This window comes from Blastomyces gilchristii (genome assembly GCF_000003855.2).
Source record: "Blastomyces gilchristii SLH14081 genomic scaffold supercont1.14, whole genome shotgun sequence".
Taxonomy (NCBI): Eukaryota; Fungi; Ascomycota; class Eurotiomycetes; order Onygenales; family Ajellomycetaceae; genus Blastomyces; species Blastomyces gilchristii.
The window spans coordinates 330,492-343,655 of record NW_003101669.1 but is presented as its reverse complement, the minus strand read 5'-3'; the positions used below and the strand labels follow the sequence as shown (position 1 = coordinate 343,655).

Below are 13,164 nucleotides of genomic sequence, written 5' to 3'. Positions count from 1 at the left end.
TGCAATCAATGGCGGCGAGAAGTTCCCCGCCCCCTTTTTATTTAAAGTTGTTGACTAGCAATGCACAGGGATGCCTGGAACTTTAAGCCGTGCGGATTAGAGGGAAGTACGCGATCTATTAGAAAGTTGGTACAATTTCAAGAAAAACAACGATGAAGAGTGATTCTCATTTCCATGGCCAGCATGGACCAAAAAAGATTTGCATAGACAGCAAACCACATTCTAGAGACAGATGGAGCGCTGGACAGACAAAAGAGTAACTAAACATGAACAGAGATGAGAAGAGCAAGGCAATGCAAACAAAATGTGGCTAAGGAACAAAATGCAAGGTACAAAAAGGATGAACAACTAACCTTGCACCGCGTGTGACATTTAAATTTATTCAAAAGGGAAAATAAAATAAAATAAAATAAAATGACTGAAAAGAAGGCAACCAAAGTAGAGAAATGAAAGTGCGAGATGGATGTCAGCAAAATGAATAGTTACAAAGAAGCAAAATGCCGCCCCAGTGTCCTCGGTCTATTAAAATGTCACTTCACTAATGTCATCCATGGAATGACACATTTTTATCATCTTCTCCTGATAAACATATGTAAAGCACAGAAGCAAAAAAGAACATAAATGGTGGAGGGATTGGTACATGGAAACATAAGTCATGTGGGAGTAAGGAGAGGGCATGTCAAACAAAGGAAAGACCCAGCTATTTTTATCAAAGAAGTTTTTGGAGGCCGCGATATATGTGTTCCTGCAGTAGCCGCTGAGGAATGCTCCGATGAGCAAGGTCAAAGAATTAGGGTCCAAATATGCACTCAGAGATATGTCGAATAAATATACCATGTACCGTAAAGCCATGAGGACCGTAAAAATGTAATGAGGAAACCAAAAAAAGCAAGCATTAACAACCGAAGTGGCTGTCCATGGTACTCACTAAGCCATGCGAAAATCATATCTGTGGGCGCTTTCTTGGTTGGATGCATGTCAAATGGGGGTTTCCAAGGGACAATTGGTGAATTAAATGGTTTATTCTTCGCAAAAACGCAGAGAGAGAAAGAAAGAAAGAAAGAAAGAAAGAAGGAAGGAAGGAAGGAAGGAAGGAAGGAAGGAAAAACCGGGAAGTTTGTGCGTGTTTTCATAGGTATTGCTGGAATTCATTCGCAGTATTATCGAGGTATGGAGAAATAAATGACTCATGCAGATTTTGCTGGTCGTCGGCCTCAGAATACGTATTTGTTTGGTCGGGATATAGGATGGATGACGTTTGATATGATTGAACCGGCTCAGGTACTGTGGGAGGATTTTTGAGTGCACGTTGGGCTTGACGATTCTGTCTTCTGCATCCATCTTCGCGATGCCTATTTCGTTGCCTGTTAGTGCTGGAGGACGAACGATTTAAATTTTTGAGCACAAGTTAACCAACCTTCGCAAAGTGTCCTGTCGTGCGAAACGGTGGCCACATTGATCACAGCCATATTGCCGTAGTTTCTTATGCACCTGGAAACAGATGTCAATTTTATAGGTAAACACTAGAAGCTCGGTTAGTTAGGAAACACGTACACTATCCACATGTCTAGTGAGGTCAGTTTTCCGGCCGAATTTTTTGGTGCACTCAGGATCAGTGCATTTAAAAGGCAATTTGCGATTCGGATCATGGGTTTTCATATGGGATTTGCAATTCGAGTTCCTGGTGAAATGCCGTCCGCATTTCTCACACATAAACTTCCCTTCGGGTCCATTAGTCTTCCTCCTCGACTGTTTCCTGATACCACCCGATTGAACCTTTACTTGGTCGTCTTGAGACGCTGCCGCATGTGAGCGCGATGACCGTAGAGGGGCTCGAGGAATCCTGTTATTTATCGCTGGTCTTTCAGTGTTATTATTCTCCACGCTTTGATTCTCCACGTTATTATCTAGGTCGAAAAGGAGAACACTATTATTTTGATCCAAGTCTTGAGGCATCGAGCAATCAACCTGTCTCTGCCGTTGTTGATTTATAGCGGAGTGTCGTTCTTGCGTCGTAGTGGGGACTAGTTGATAGTGAAAGTCGTTATTGTAAGAGGTCGCATATCGCTGGATCATAGAATTACTAGCCATCTCGCGGTGTGTCGGACTAGAATAAACCATCGAAACGCCCGAATGCTGGGGGGCGCCTTGTAGAACTAAATGACTCTCTTCGAATGAAGTTAGGCCCGACATCACTCCCATAGGAGAGAAGGCGTTGTTTGGGCCGCATCCCCGTTGCCACGCTTGGGATGATTGGAGAAGCGATTGGGAGGGCGAACACATTGATACATGTGTGGTACCGAAAATACCAAGTCCAGTAGCAACAGGTGAGTGTGCCGGGAGGATTTCAGTATGTGCGCGGCTTTGGGGGGGAGTAGGATATGGGGAGGAGGCATTCACGACCATAGCTTGCCCAGTAGTGGAACAGAATTGTGGGGAGAGTCTCGCAGGAGACCTAGAGGCCAGGTCCATAACTGAGATCAACAAAACTCAATCACCACAGATGATCTTGAGTACAATGTATACGATATCAGTTGAAGGACTATCGCAGAAAGAGTAAACAGTATATTGATAATCAGGCGTGAATAAGTTAAATAAGAATTGGAGAGGGGCAATGGGGTATATATTCCAGAAAATGGGTTGGCGATCAACAAGCCTCATAAATAATGTTGTTGGACCCGAAAACCATTCTTATACATGTACATGCCGCTACTGGAATGAAAGGCCATGGTGTATTGCAGGGTTCGAGTGTGTCGAAAATTGGATTGAAGAACGGTTGAGTAAATTCCATACCGAGCGGAACCAGAAACGTGAAAAATACCAACCACAGAATGAGAGCAAGGCAGAATTTGGGAAAGGAAACGGAAAAGGAAAAAAAAGAAAAACTAGGCCAGGGCATCGAATCCAGAGGCCAGATAGACGCGGTCGTTGCATCAAGATTATGGTTAGGTACCAAGTGCATGTGGAGGGAGAGTGCACGATCGAAGTCGGGGGAGGGGTGAGGATAATCCTGCATAAAACGAAAAAAAAAGTAAAAATAACAAAAAAAAAAAAAAAAGAAAAGAAAAGAAAAGAAAAGAAAAATGTCCTGCCACAGCTCCAGAAATGCACTGTACCCTCCATTCACATGAAGCGGCCCCATAGAGCGTTCGAAGAGCGATGGTGGAGCCCAAATTGGTATAGACAAACCCGACAGAGTGGTTGCGCATGCATCTGGTCATACAAGTCCGAGCACTTGCAACGGTTTAGTTGGGTGCAAGCCTGGGCACTAAGAGAACTGAGCAAAAACGGGAGGTTTAAACGAACAAAACAGGTACATGTGTAGTTCTGGTTGCATCGGTTCGGGCGTCAATGATCCCCTACACATCCTGCCTAAACAGAGTATGCTGCGCTTTTTGCGTGTGGTCATTTTTAGCAAGAGCGTAAAATAGTAGGTGGGGTATTTGCGGGTGATCTACTGGGGGAGGGGCGAAGCGCGAGGCGTGTACAAGCGGATAAATTTGCCAATGTGCTATGAAATCGAGTGGATCAGATGTGCGTGGAAAATTCCGGAACCAACAGCCACAAAGGTGCACTTTCATACAAAATACCAGCCGACGTACCTTACCTACCAACAACATTGAAAATACAGTACATACCCTCCTGCGTCTCTGAACGGATAATTTGGCCAGAAACTGCATAGTGCACTGGCGTAAAAAACTGGAGTTTCAATGATTCTTGTTGGAAGAAATTGTTGCAGCTAACTGTTCGACCTGTCTGCGAAGGCCATCCACAGTTTGGACCACATCTGCCAGGTGAACTGGGTCCGCGGTCGGCCCTGGGTCTACTCCACTTGGGCCACGGTGGGGCACCGGGGCCACTATATCTCTCCCCGGCAAAGGCACAGGCCTGGAAAAGCCTCGACGATGACGGAGCGACAGTTTGTGAACCGGGACCCTCACTTGACTTACGGGAGGGGGACGAGATGACGAGGTTGCCATTGGTGAATGGTTCTGTCGAGTAACATAGCGTCTACTACTCTCATACGCAAGAATAATGCCCACAAATGGTGAATGAGTTACCTTCAACAGGACTATACGGACCCGGCGGATCGATTCACCAGGTAAGAATAGCCGGAGAGGGCGAATGCAGAGCAATGGTATCAGGTTCTTGCAATGAAGAATATCAGTTAGTAAATAAGCCTTAGTTACTGCCACACATATCGGCAGTTAATACAAGGGTATTGTCAATTTATTACTGACAAGTGGGGGCAGAAAGTAAGTCAGACGCCGGGAGTTAACACTGTCAAGGACATAAACGGAAAGTCTAGGTAGGATTAATGTTAGTAGAAGAGTTGTGTAGGGTGGGAAGGGGGCGGTGCGCAGTGAGGCAATAATGGATCATGTAGGGCAACTTGCTGGAAGAGATACTCCTCTCGAGCATGGGCCATAATCTGTATAGGTTAGCGAGTTCGATCTACATGGGTCCAGCCAAAGAGAGATTCACGTACTTCCGTTAGGCTCAAGCTCATTAAACTAGTAACTGAAGATATCAAGAGAATGTTCGTCATGCAGACGAATACCAACCTAGATGCAAGTTTGCGAGTTAGAAAATCACCCACAAACGGAAATCCCCGACGAGGCGCTATCCCTGTACAGGTTGGTTAAGGAAAGGTGCAGCCGCAAATATGGGGAAAATGATGAATTGATATGACAAAGAAGAAACTGATAGGCCAACATAGCACCGCAGAGGAAGAACGAAACTGCCAGGACTAATGTTGGTGCTGCTGAAGGGTAGGGTAGGGAATGGAATGCAACTTGACATGGAACGTGATCCGGTCTAGATGCGTGATGAATTGAAAAGACGGCTTACATAAGAGGATAGCCGAAAAGGGGCGAAATCTAGTAAAATTAGCGCCAAAATCATCTAAACGCGACAGCCAATCGATATTGGGAATATCCCTGTCATTTCAATTCAGGCTGCTGCAACAACCGCGGAGTGCATGGACCTTACATCTTGAGCGATGTCCTAATATCCAATCATTTCAGCCACTTGCTGTTCTGCATGTAGTAGTCGAGGCTTGGCAAAGACGTGCAGAGAACGGGTTGTATGATCGAACTTACGAATCCGAGCGAGTTCAACCTATTCAATCATGCCACATTTAATATGATTTTCCATTAGGATTGCCATAGCAAGCCCCACCAACTCGTCAGGTTTAGGAAATATTTAGCAGGCTTACCCAAAGAAGGCCTTGACTAAAATCCACGACATTTGCCGCAGGGTCAATCGATCCCGTGCTAACATCGTGAAAGTGGTGAGAAAGCCTGGATATTGTATTAGCTTGTTATTTGCCGCCTTGACTGGGGATTTCCGCCCCATTCTAGACGAAATAGGTCTAGAATGACGGAATGATGTCCATACCAATATACAGGATCACGACCACGGGCAGAAACTTTAGGAAGGCTTTTGTCTAAGCCCCGCTCATGGCATTAGCACCGGATATGACCTAATTGATAGTTACGTGTTGAAAATTATGTACCATCTCCTTGAGTACGGGTATCTATGCATAACCAGTAATCAGTAACAGCGTATATGCATTTGTGGCACAAACTTGCGTGGCGGAGGAGTCACCAACCAGGCTACCGAAGTAGGAATTCAAGCTCATCAGAGAGCAGACCCTGTTGTTCTCTGTCAGATTCAGGCGGTATGTGGCGGTGCATTCAAATGAAATATTACACTTGCCTTGGAACTAAAAACAATGCTTCTAACGATAGGATATCGAAGGATATGTCCGTGACATATGCACTTCCTTGACTCAAACCGATTATTCCTTCGGAAATCTCCGTTAGCACATGTGGCCTGGCCTTTCCTGATCAACCTCAGTCATGCCAAACACGACTACTAATTTTTACATCATATATTACTACGCCACAACGAGGTTTCATAAGGCAACGCCGCAACGGTGCCCAAAACCTTCGGGAAAATCAATCCATCGGGCTAAACAGGATTGTGGCTGGTAAACTCACTAGCAATAAGAAATGCAAAACCTGTCCCAATGATCCCTAGGTCCCATAGACTCCAGAAGTTCATTTGATAGAACATCATCCCAGTATCTGATAGGCCGCTAATTTCGTCATATGCAAATGCTGCAATCCAAATGTACAGCAATATTTCGATGGGGCTGATTCGCAGAGGGTTCCTGGCCATCAGAACAGCATAGTATAAAGTTAAAAAGGACAAGAAAAACACAGCCTCGAATGCTTTGCGATAAAGTGGAACTTGCAATCGGCAGTAGGGATCAGTCATTCTGGCGCACTCAAATTGTCAGACGATAAGTTTAGTTTGAATTGAGTTCTGCTTGAAGTAACTACTACTATACCTTTTGTGGAACAACTGTGGTTTTTTCTTCGAATGGACACTCAAAGAATCCCATAATACTATTGCTCCAGTCCACACGCCGTTGACCACTTTCTGGACGATAGTTTGTGATAAAAGCTTCTTTGCGTTTGCGATTGCTGCAATTTCCAAGGCGTTAAGACCGCAAAACATGTCATATACGTCAGATTCGAACCCTTCTTCTGAAGAGTTCGTGCCAGTGATATCCTCGCTTCGTTGTGAATACTTGGTGTTTCTAGTTGTCCCATATCCCAAAAGTCGCGAAAGAGGTGAAGCGTGGAGTAAAAGCGGTCGACGTTCATAGTCATTTTGACTTGAACCTATTTGAGGCTTGCTGAATGACCCTTCAGCATAACTTTCGGGATCATTCTCAGACGTTGGCTGAATACATGTCTCTGAAAGTTCATCGAGCAGGTATTCAATGGTATCTCTAGGGGAAAGATATGTTAAGAACTGCCAGGCAACAAATTCACAGGCATATCCTCGACTCTCGTTAAGACCCCAATAATCATCCTCCTGGTTGCAAAACTGCCATTTTAAAATCCTGCAGTCTATCTGTTAGTGCAATCCTATTGACTAAACGAATTCGTGACGGTGTACGTACATTAAAGCTGATATGAGAGAAGGGTTGTGCACATTGTCCGACAAAGATGTTGCTAGCCCTTTTAAAGGGTATCCAGCTGTGGTTGCCCGCATCTGGTCAAAACTGTATGGTGTATCTGGAATTGCTTGAATAATATACCTTAAATACTATTAGCATACTCATACATCTTCCAATATCAAAATTTTGGGAGTTGTCACCTACTTCGAGAGCTTCCGGATAATTGACCCCACAGGTTCATTTTCGGAAATATATGGCATCGCAAATTCATCGTCAGTCGGTGGGGTTATTGACAAAATCCTTGGGCCCGGCATTGTTTCGCTATGTCTTGATAGACAATAACGCGGACGCGGTAACACACCCGAATGAATCTCATAAAAGTTTAACCCTGAAAATCTAGCTAGTCTCCAGTATGACAGAGTACTCCATAGTGAGGCATGTGATCTTAGGGAGGTCGCCACAGTAGCGGCTGCAAAACAAGGTTCAACTTAAACATCATGTGATTCATCTGCTTAGCTAATCACATCATGGGGCCTGGAGCAAGAACATCATACAAACGGCAAAACCATCCATCGCCTAACGTCGCTGGCTTGAAGCAGACGACACACCAGTGCGTCATGACAAGTTGTTGCCACAGTCTAGGCGTTGAAACGCCGTGTTAAACAATCCTGAAAGGATCAGCAAGGAGCCCTGATATGAACAAGTCTTTGCAATCGGGATTCACCAAGTCAAGGATAGCTAGCACCATGACATCAGTTTGCGACACACGGTCATATAGCAGTTGAGCTCCAAAAGACATCATGGGGCAGGGCTATTCCCTTACCACGCTTTCCGCTGGCTCTGCGGGCATCGATGTGCCAGAGCTCGCGGACCTTGTGTACGAAAAGTCCTTAGGCACTGCAAGGTTCATGAAGAGCATACGCGCTAGGCACAGAAATGGCCTCGTTTTTGTTAAAGTGATAATGAAGCCGTATCCGAGCATGGAACTAGATCCATATGTCAAGGCCATTCTCCGTATGTTTTAATCCTTCTATTATATTTGTTAGTGCGATCTAACCATGTTCCCATAGGCGAACGAGATATACTAGAAGATATCCCCAATGCCCTTGGGTATCAGCGGATACTTGAGACTGGGACTGGCGGCTACCTAGTCCGTCAATATATCCACAGTTCGCTCTATGATCGTATGAGGTACGATTTGTCCCTCATTCTTTTGAATCATATGCTCCCGGTTTAACTCTATGCAGCACTCGCCCCTTCCTCGAGGATATCGAGAAAAAATGGATAGCTTACCAGTTACTTTCTGCCCTCCGGGATTGCCATTCTCATGACATTTACCATGGCGATATAAAAACCGAAAATTTGTTGGTGACATCCTGGAACTGGCTATACTTATCAGATTTCTCGTCGTCGTTTAAACCAACATTTCTTCCAGAAGATAATCCAGCCGATTTTTCATTCTATTTCGATACTTCCGGCCGGCGGACATGCTACTTGGCTCCCGAACGGTTTCTCATGGCTGGTGAAGAACCTGATGGTAGAGGCGTAAACTGGGCAATGGACATATTTAGCGCTGGTTGTGTGATCGCTGAGTTATTTCTTGAGTCCCCGATTTTCACGCTCAGTCAACTTTATAAGTACCGGAAAGGGGAATACGATCCGGAACAGAGCCACCTGTCAAAGATTGAAGATCCCGACGTAAGAGATCTGGTCGTTCACATGATCCGTGTCGACCCAGAATCCAGGTACTCGGCTGAGGAATGCCTCAACTTCTGGCGCCACAGAGCATTTCCTGAATATTTTTACAGTTTCCTTCACCAATACATGGGACACATTACTGATCCTTCGTCTGGTCGTGCCCGGCCTGAGCTTAGGCCTGGTGATCTACGAGAGGCTGATGAACGAATTAATAAAACCTATTTGGATTTTGACAAGATATCCTATTTCCTTGGCGTTAATGCTAAACCTGCTATTGATGGATCAAATCTCACTCTTCCAACGCTTAACTACCCTATTTTCCCCCTTCAGCTCGATTTACCGAACTATGGCAACCAACCCTCAAAGCCTCAGTCTGATACTGATGATGGAACACTAATATTTCTTACACTTGTTGTTTCGAGCCTCCGAAATACCGCAAAGGCTTCTGCTAGAGTAAAAGCTTGCGATATCCTGCTGGCTTTCGCTGAAAGGGTTCCCGATGAAGCGAAGCTTGATAGGATTTTGCCCTTTGTGATGTTTCTACTTACCGATCGCTCAGATGTGGTCAAAGTAGCTGCCATTCGAACCTTAACCCAGCTTCTCGCTATGGTCCGGGTCGTTTCACCAGTCAATGCTTACATCTTCCCGGAGTATATATTTCCCCGCTTACAGCCATTTATCCCAGGTCCCAATTCAAATCCTAGCCCAATTGTCCGGGCAGCGTATGCCTCCTGCATTGCGTCTCTTGCGCAATCCTCGCTTCACGTGCTGGATATGGTTCAGGCCTTGCGCTCAGATATACGGCTGGGGTCGCTCGTTCCTGAAAGCACAGAAGTAGGTTGGACAGAAGATGTGTCTTACCATAATCTCTATGACGTGGCTCGAATTGATCTTCTCGACTTCTTCGAATCACATACAAAATCTTTACTTACGGACAGTGATGTTTCTGTTCGTCGTGCCTTCCTCGGATCAGTCGCCAGTCTTTGCGTCTTCTTCGGCAACCCAAAGGCAAATGAGGTGATTCTCAGCCACCTTAATACTTATTTGAATGATAAAGATTGGATACTCAAGTGTGCTTTCTTTGAAGCAGTGGTTGGAGTCGCCACATATGTAGGAAGTACAAGTTTGGAAGAGTTCATTTTGCCTCTCATGGTCCAATCTATGACTGATCCAGAAGAGTTTGTTGTCGAGAGAGTTCTTCGCTCTCTTGCTCGTATGGCCAAACTGGGGCTTTTCCAGCGAGCAACCACGTGGGACCTCCTCCATATCGCCGTACGATTTTTCATCCACCCTAGCATATGGATACGCGAGGCGGCCATCCATTTTGTTGTTGCTTCAACCACATTCCTGTCCCCGGCCGATACGTATTCTATCATAACACCTCTCGTTCGTCCCTTTCTCAAAACTAACACAACGGACATCTCGGAAGCCCAACTGTTGGACGCTCTGAAAAAACCACTTTCCAAAAGTGTATATGATATGTTAGTGATATGGGCAACTAAAGCCGAGAAAGGTGTCTTTTGGAAATACGCTGCGCGTGACGGAGTGTTTGATCTGGGTGGTCCACCTACGTCGAGCTTCGGGAAGATTCGGCAGCGTGGCAGCAATTACTCATCGAACACGATCACAAAAAATGACGAAGACGAGCAGTGGCTCTCTCGCATAAAAAATATCGGAATGGCCCAGGAGGATGAGTTCAAATTACTAGCTCTCAAAGAGTACATATGGCGAGTTGCCACCAGACGACCTAAAGAAGGGGATACCAGCTCAACTGCACCCTTGTCAAATATTGTATCCTTAAGCCAGCACGGTGTCACTCCGCAAACGGTCTTTTTTGATAAAAAACAAAATGTAGAGCAACGACGATCATCACTCAGCAAGTTGAAAGCGCCAGCTGGCGAGAGGAAAGTTCATACAATTGCTGATGCGCTCCTTGATGCCTCGACGACAATTGATACTGTGCCCGGGTCCCGCCGCACAAATCTGCCACCAGTTGACGGTGGGCGGATAGAAAGTGGAATCTCTCATGCTGTGCCACGAGTGACCCGGGACCCTGCTTCGCCTGAATCGTCGTCGCCGACCCGTGCAGTTGGATCACAGGATTCTTCAGGGTCTCCATCAGATGTAGAACGTAGGGATGATAGTCATCGAACCCGACCAGAAGATGCATCAACCCGTGATCGTTCGTTGAGGCGTAAGGATTCCGACAACCTTTCTGCAACGCTTCCTGGTGGCGGAGTCCATCGCCGGCCTTCAGCCATAAACCTTCTCAACCGTACTGAAACCGCAAAAGCATATGCCGAAACTTCCACCACATCGACGAACGCCTTCGGAAAAGTAGACGCCCCAGTTCAAAGGGACCAACGCCGCCGCCCATCACCGCTTTCCATGGTGCAGGACTCAAAACTTCCAGCGGAAGCACCACGACATTATCGCGCAAACCACACTTATCGTGGCAACGACCCCACGATCCTAAAACTTCTAGATGCAGTATTTGCTGAGAACTATCCGATTGATTTATATGACTTTGGGCCAACCGTTTCTCCGGTCACCACTCATCATCCTATCAAGAAGTCAAGCTTTCAGACGCCAGAGAAGCCCTGGAGGCCCCAAGGAAACTTGGTTGCAATGTTCGGTGAACATAGCGGGCCTATAAACCGCGTTGTCGTAGCCCCTGACCATGCATTTTTCGTCACGGCGTCGGATGATGGCACGCTTAAAGTATGGGATACCACGAGATTGGAAAAAAATGTAACCCCACGCTCCCGACAAACCCACCGTCACGATAGTGGTGCAAAAGTGAAATGCGTTACCTTCATCGAAAACACTCATACCTTTGTCAGTGCGGCGACGGACGGGAGTATTCATGCGGTTAGGATCGATTATCGCAATATTAACGATGCCCCCCGATACGGGAAACCACAAGTTGTCCGCGAATATAACCTTTCCTATCTGCCAAATAGCTTGGGTGAATACGCCATTTGGATGGAACATTATCGATCTGAGGCCCATTCCATGCTTCTGATTGCTACAAACAAATCTCGAGTTTACGCCTTAGACCTAAAAACGATGAGTGTAATATACACGCTGGAAAATGCTATTCATCACGGAACTCCCACAACATTTTGTTTGGACAGGAAGCACAACTGGCTCCTTCTTGGCACATCGCATGGTATCCTTGACTTATGGGATCTTCGGTTCCGCATACGAGTGAAATCATGGGGCCTTCCCGGTGGAACCCCTATTCATCGGTTGCTAATACATCCACTTAAAGGGCGAGGAAGATGGATATGCGTAGTAGGAGGCAGCAACAACGGCTCCGAAATTATGGTATGGGATATTGATAAAGTTCAATGCAGAGAGGTATACTGCACGTCTTCGGCGCCCACTGATGCATCTAATGAGGGCGACGACGGGCGAAACCCCAGCACACGGAAAAACATCAACCTAGCAGCAGACACTAGCTGGAAGAACTATGAGCCATGGCGTGTTGACGAAGACCGACCCGAAGGTATGCTGGGGCGCTTTGCGGGCAAACCTCAGTCGTCTGCTGGTGTTGAGCCGAGTGTCAGAAACGGGACTGGCCTCTCTTCATCCAGTAGCAGTGACCGGAGTGGCATCCGGGCCATCGCGGTTGGACTTGATGTGCCTGAGAATAGCCAGGAAGGGTCAAAATGCGGATTCTTAATATCTGGTGGATCGGATCGGAAAGTCCGCTTCTGGGATGTCACCCACCCGGATGCCTCGATGATAATCAGTGGCTTGGAGGTGGTGCCTGACGGAATCGCGCAGAAACCACGATACGACGTAACACACCCTACCCCTTCATTAACCGTCACCACTGAGTGGGTGCCTACTACCGGGGCTTCTCCTAATGGCAGCGGCAAGGGGCGAGGTTCTACAAAGAAGCGTGGAGACAAGGGCTCGGCTACCGGACCTACCGCAGCCAGCCGTCCTCCCAGAAGCACAGTAATCAGCCTACAACAGCAACAACTTTTGAAAAGTCATCTTGACTCCATTCTTGACGTTGCGCTCCTAGAATCCCCGTATGGGATGACTGTCAGTGTCGATCGCGGGGGGATGGTATACGTATTTCAATAAAAATTTTCGAGGTTAAGTATTGGGTGTTTAGTTTTGAAAGCAAGCTTTCTACTACTACTTTGTACTTATCATAAATATGTTACTATGCCAGTTACTTTTTAAAAATCTATACCCAGAACTTGCCGGAGACTATGTGCCTAGTTGGATATCTAACCACTTCTTTAGCAAGAATTTGCAAACCTCAATCCATTGGCATCACAAACACCAAAATCAATTGCGTAGATACATAAGCTTCCCGGTTCTGAGAGACAGTTATTAACCCCGTATTCGGGTCGATCTAGCATCAGCAGTCGGGACAGAGATCAGGAGCAAATGATGTCACGTTGCAAAATCTCCCAGATATGTACAGTACATGTACATCATGTACATCTACTGTACAAGAGTCGATC

The 13,164-nt window shown here is 46.2% G+C and overlaps 3 protein-coding genes across 3 annotated transcripts; 1 reads left to right on the top strand and 2 right to left on the bottom strand.

The window, feature by feature from the left end:
* Nucleotides 1-1,129: 1,129 nt before the first annotated feature.
* On the bottom strand, nucleotides 1,130-2,472 carry BDBG_06525 (uncharacterized protein; the record flags this gene model as incomplete). The annotated part of the gene is made up of 3 exons (XM_002623040.1): nucleotides 1,130-1,352; nucleotides 1,418-1,491; nucleotides 1,555-2,472. The coding sequence occupies 3 exons, from the start codon at nucleotides 2,470-2,472 to the stop codon at nucleotides 1,130-1,132; spliced, it is 1,215 nt and encodes a 404-aa protein (XP_002623086.1).
* A 562-nt stretch (nucleotides 2,473-3,034) lies between these two features.
* BDBG_17405 (uncharacterized protein) lies at nucleotides 3,035-8,601 on the bottom strand. Its single transcript, XM_002623038.2, has 18 exons — nucleotides 8,270-8,601; nucleotides 7,800-8,006; nucleotides 7,181-7,714; nucleotides 6,980-7,117; nucleotides 6,359-6,919; nucleotides 6,006-6,286; nucleotides 5,722-5,809; nucleotides 5,615-5,657; nucleotides 5,519-5,539; nucleotides 5,401-5,449; nucleotides 5,219-5,303; nucleotides 5,103-5,121; nucleotides 4,993-5,007; nucleotides 4,852-4,880; nucleotides 4,490-4,565; nucleotides 4,398-4,432; nucleotides 4,242-4,305; nucleotides 3,035-4,148 (listed from the first exon to the last, which is right to left on the bottom strand). Exons 3-18 carry the CDS (start codon nucleotides 7,288-7,290, stop codon nucleotides 3,708-3,710), a joined length of 2,055 nt encoding a protein of 684 aa, XP_002623084.2. The 5' UTR covers nucleotides 7,291-7,714; nucleotides 7,800-8,006; nucleotides 8,270-8,601; the 3' UTR covers nucleotides 3,035-3,707.
* BDBG_06522 (VPS15 protein kinase) lies at nucleotides 7,546-13,082 on the top strand. Its single transcript, XM_002623037.2, has 3 exons — nucleotides 7,546-7,990; nucleotides 8,047-8,167; nucleotides 8,224-13,082. The coding sequence occupies exons 1-3, from the start codon at nucleotides 7,777-7,779 to the stop codon at nucleotides 12,773-12,775; spliced, it is 4,887 nt and encodes a 1,628-aa protein (XP_002623083.1). The 5' UTR covers nucleotides 7,546-7,776; the 3' UTR covers nucleotides 12,776-13,082.
* The last annotated feature ends 82 nt before the right edge of the window (nucleotides 13,083-13,164 follow it).

Coding starts and splice junctions, on each gene's coding strand:
- BDBG_17405 (XM_002623038.2), bottom strand. CDS start 7,290: ATGCCGGGCCCAAGGATTTTGTCAATAACCCCACCGACTGACGATGAA. Junction 7,118..7,180: donor ATTATCCGGAAGCTCTCGAA/GTAGGTGACAAC, acceptor ATAGTATTTAAG/GTATATTATTCAAGCAATTC. Junction 6,920..6,979: donor TCTCTCATATCAGCTTTAAT/GTACGTACACCG, acceptor GATAGACTGCAG/GATTTTAAAATGGCAGTTTT.
- BDBG_06522 (XM_002623037.2), top strand. CDS start 7,777: ATGGGGCAGGGCTATTCCCTTACCACGCTTTCCGCTGGCTCTGCGGGC. Junction 7,991..8,046: donor ATATGTCAAGGCCATTCTCC/GTATGTTTTAAT, acceptor ATGTTCCCATAG/GCGAACGAGATATACTAGAA. Junction 8,168..8,223: donor TCGCTCTATGATCGTATGAG/GTACGATTTGTC, acceptor AACTCTATGCAG/CACTCGCCCCTTCCTCGAGG.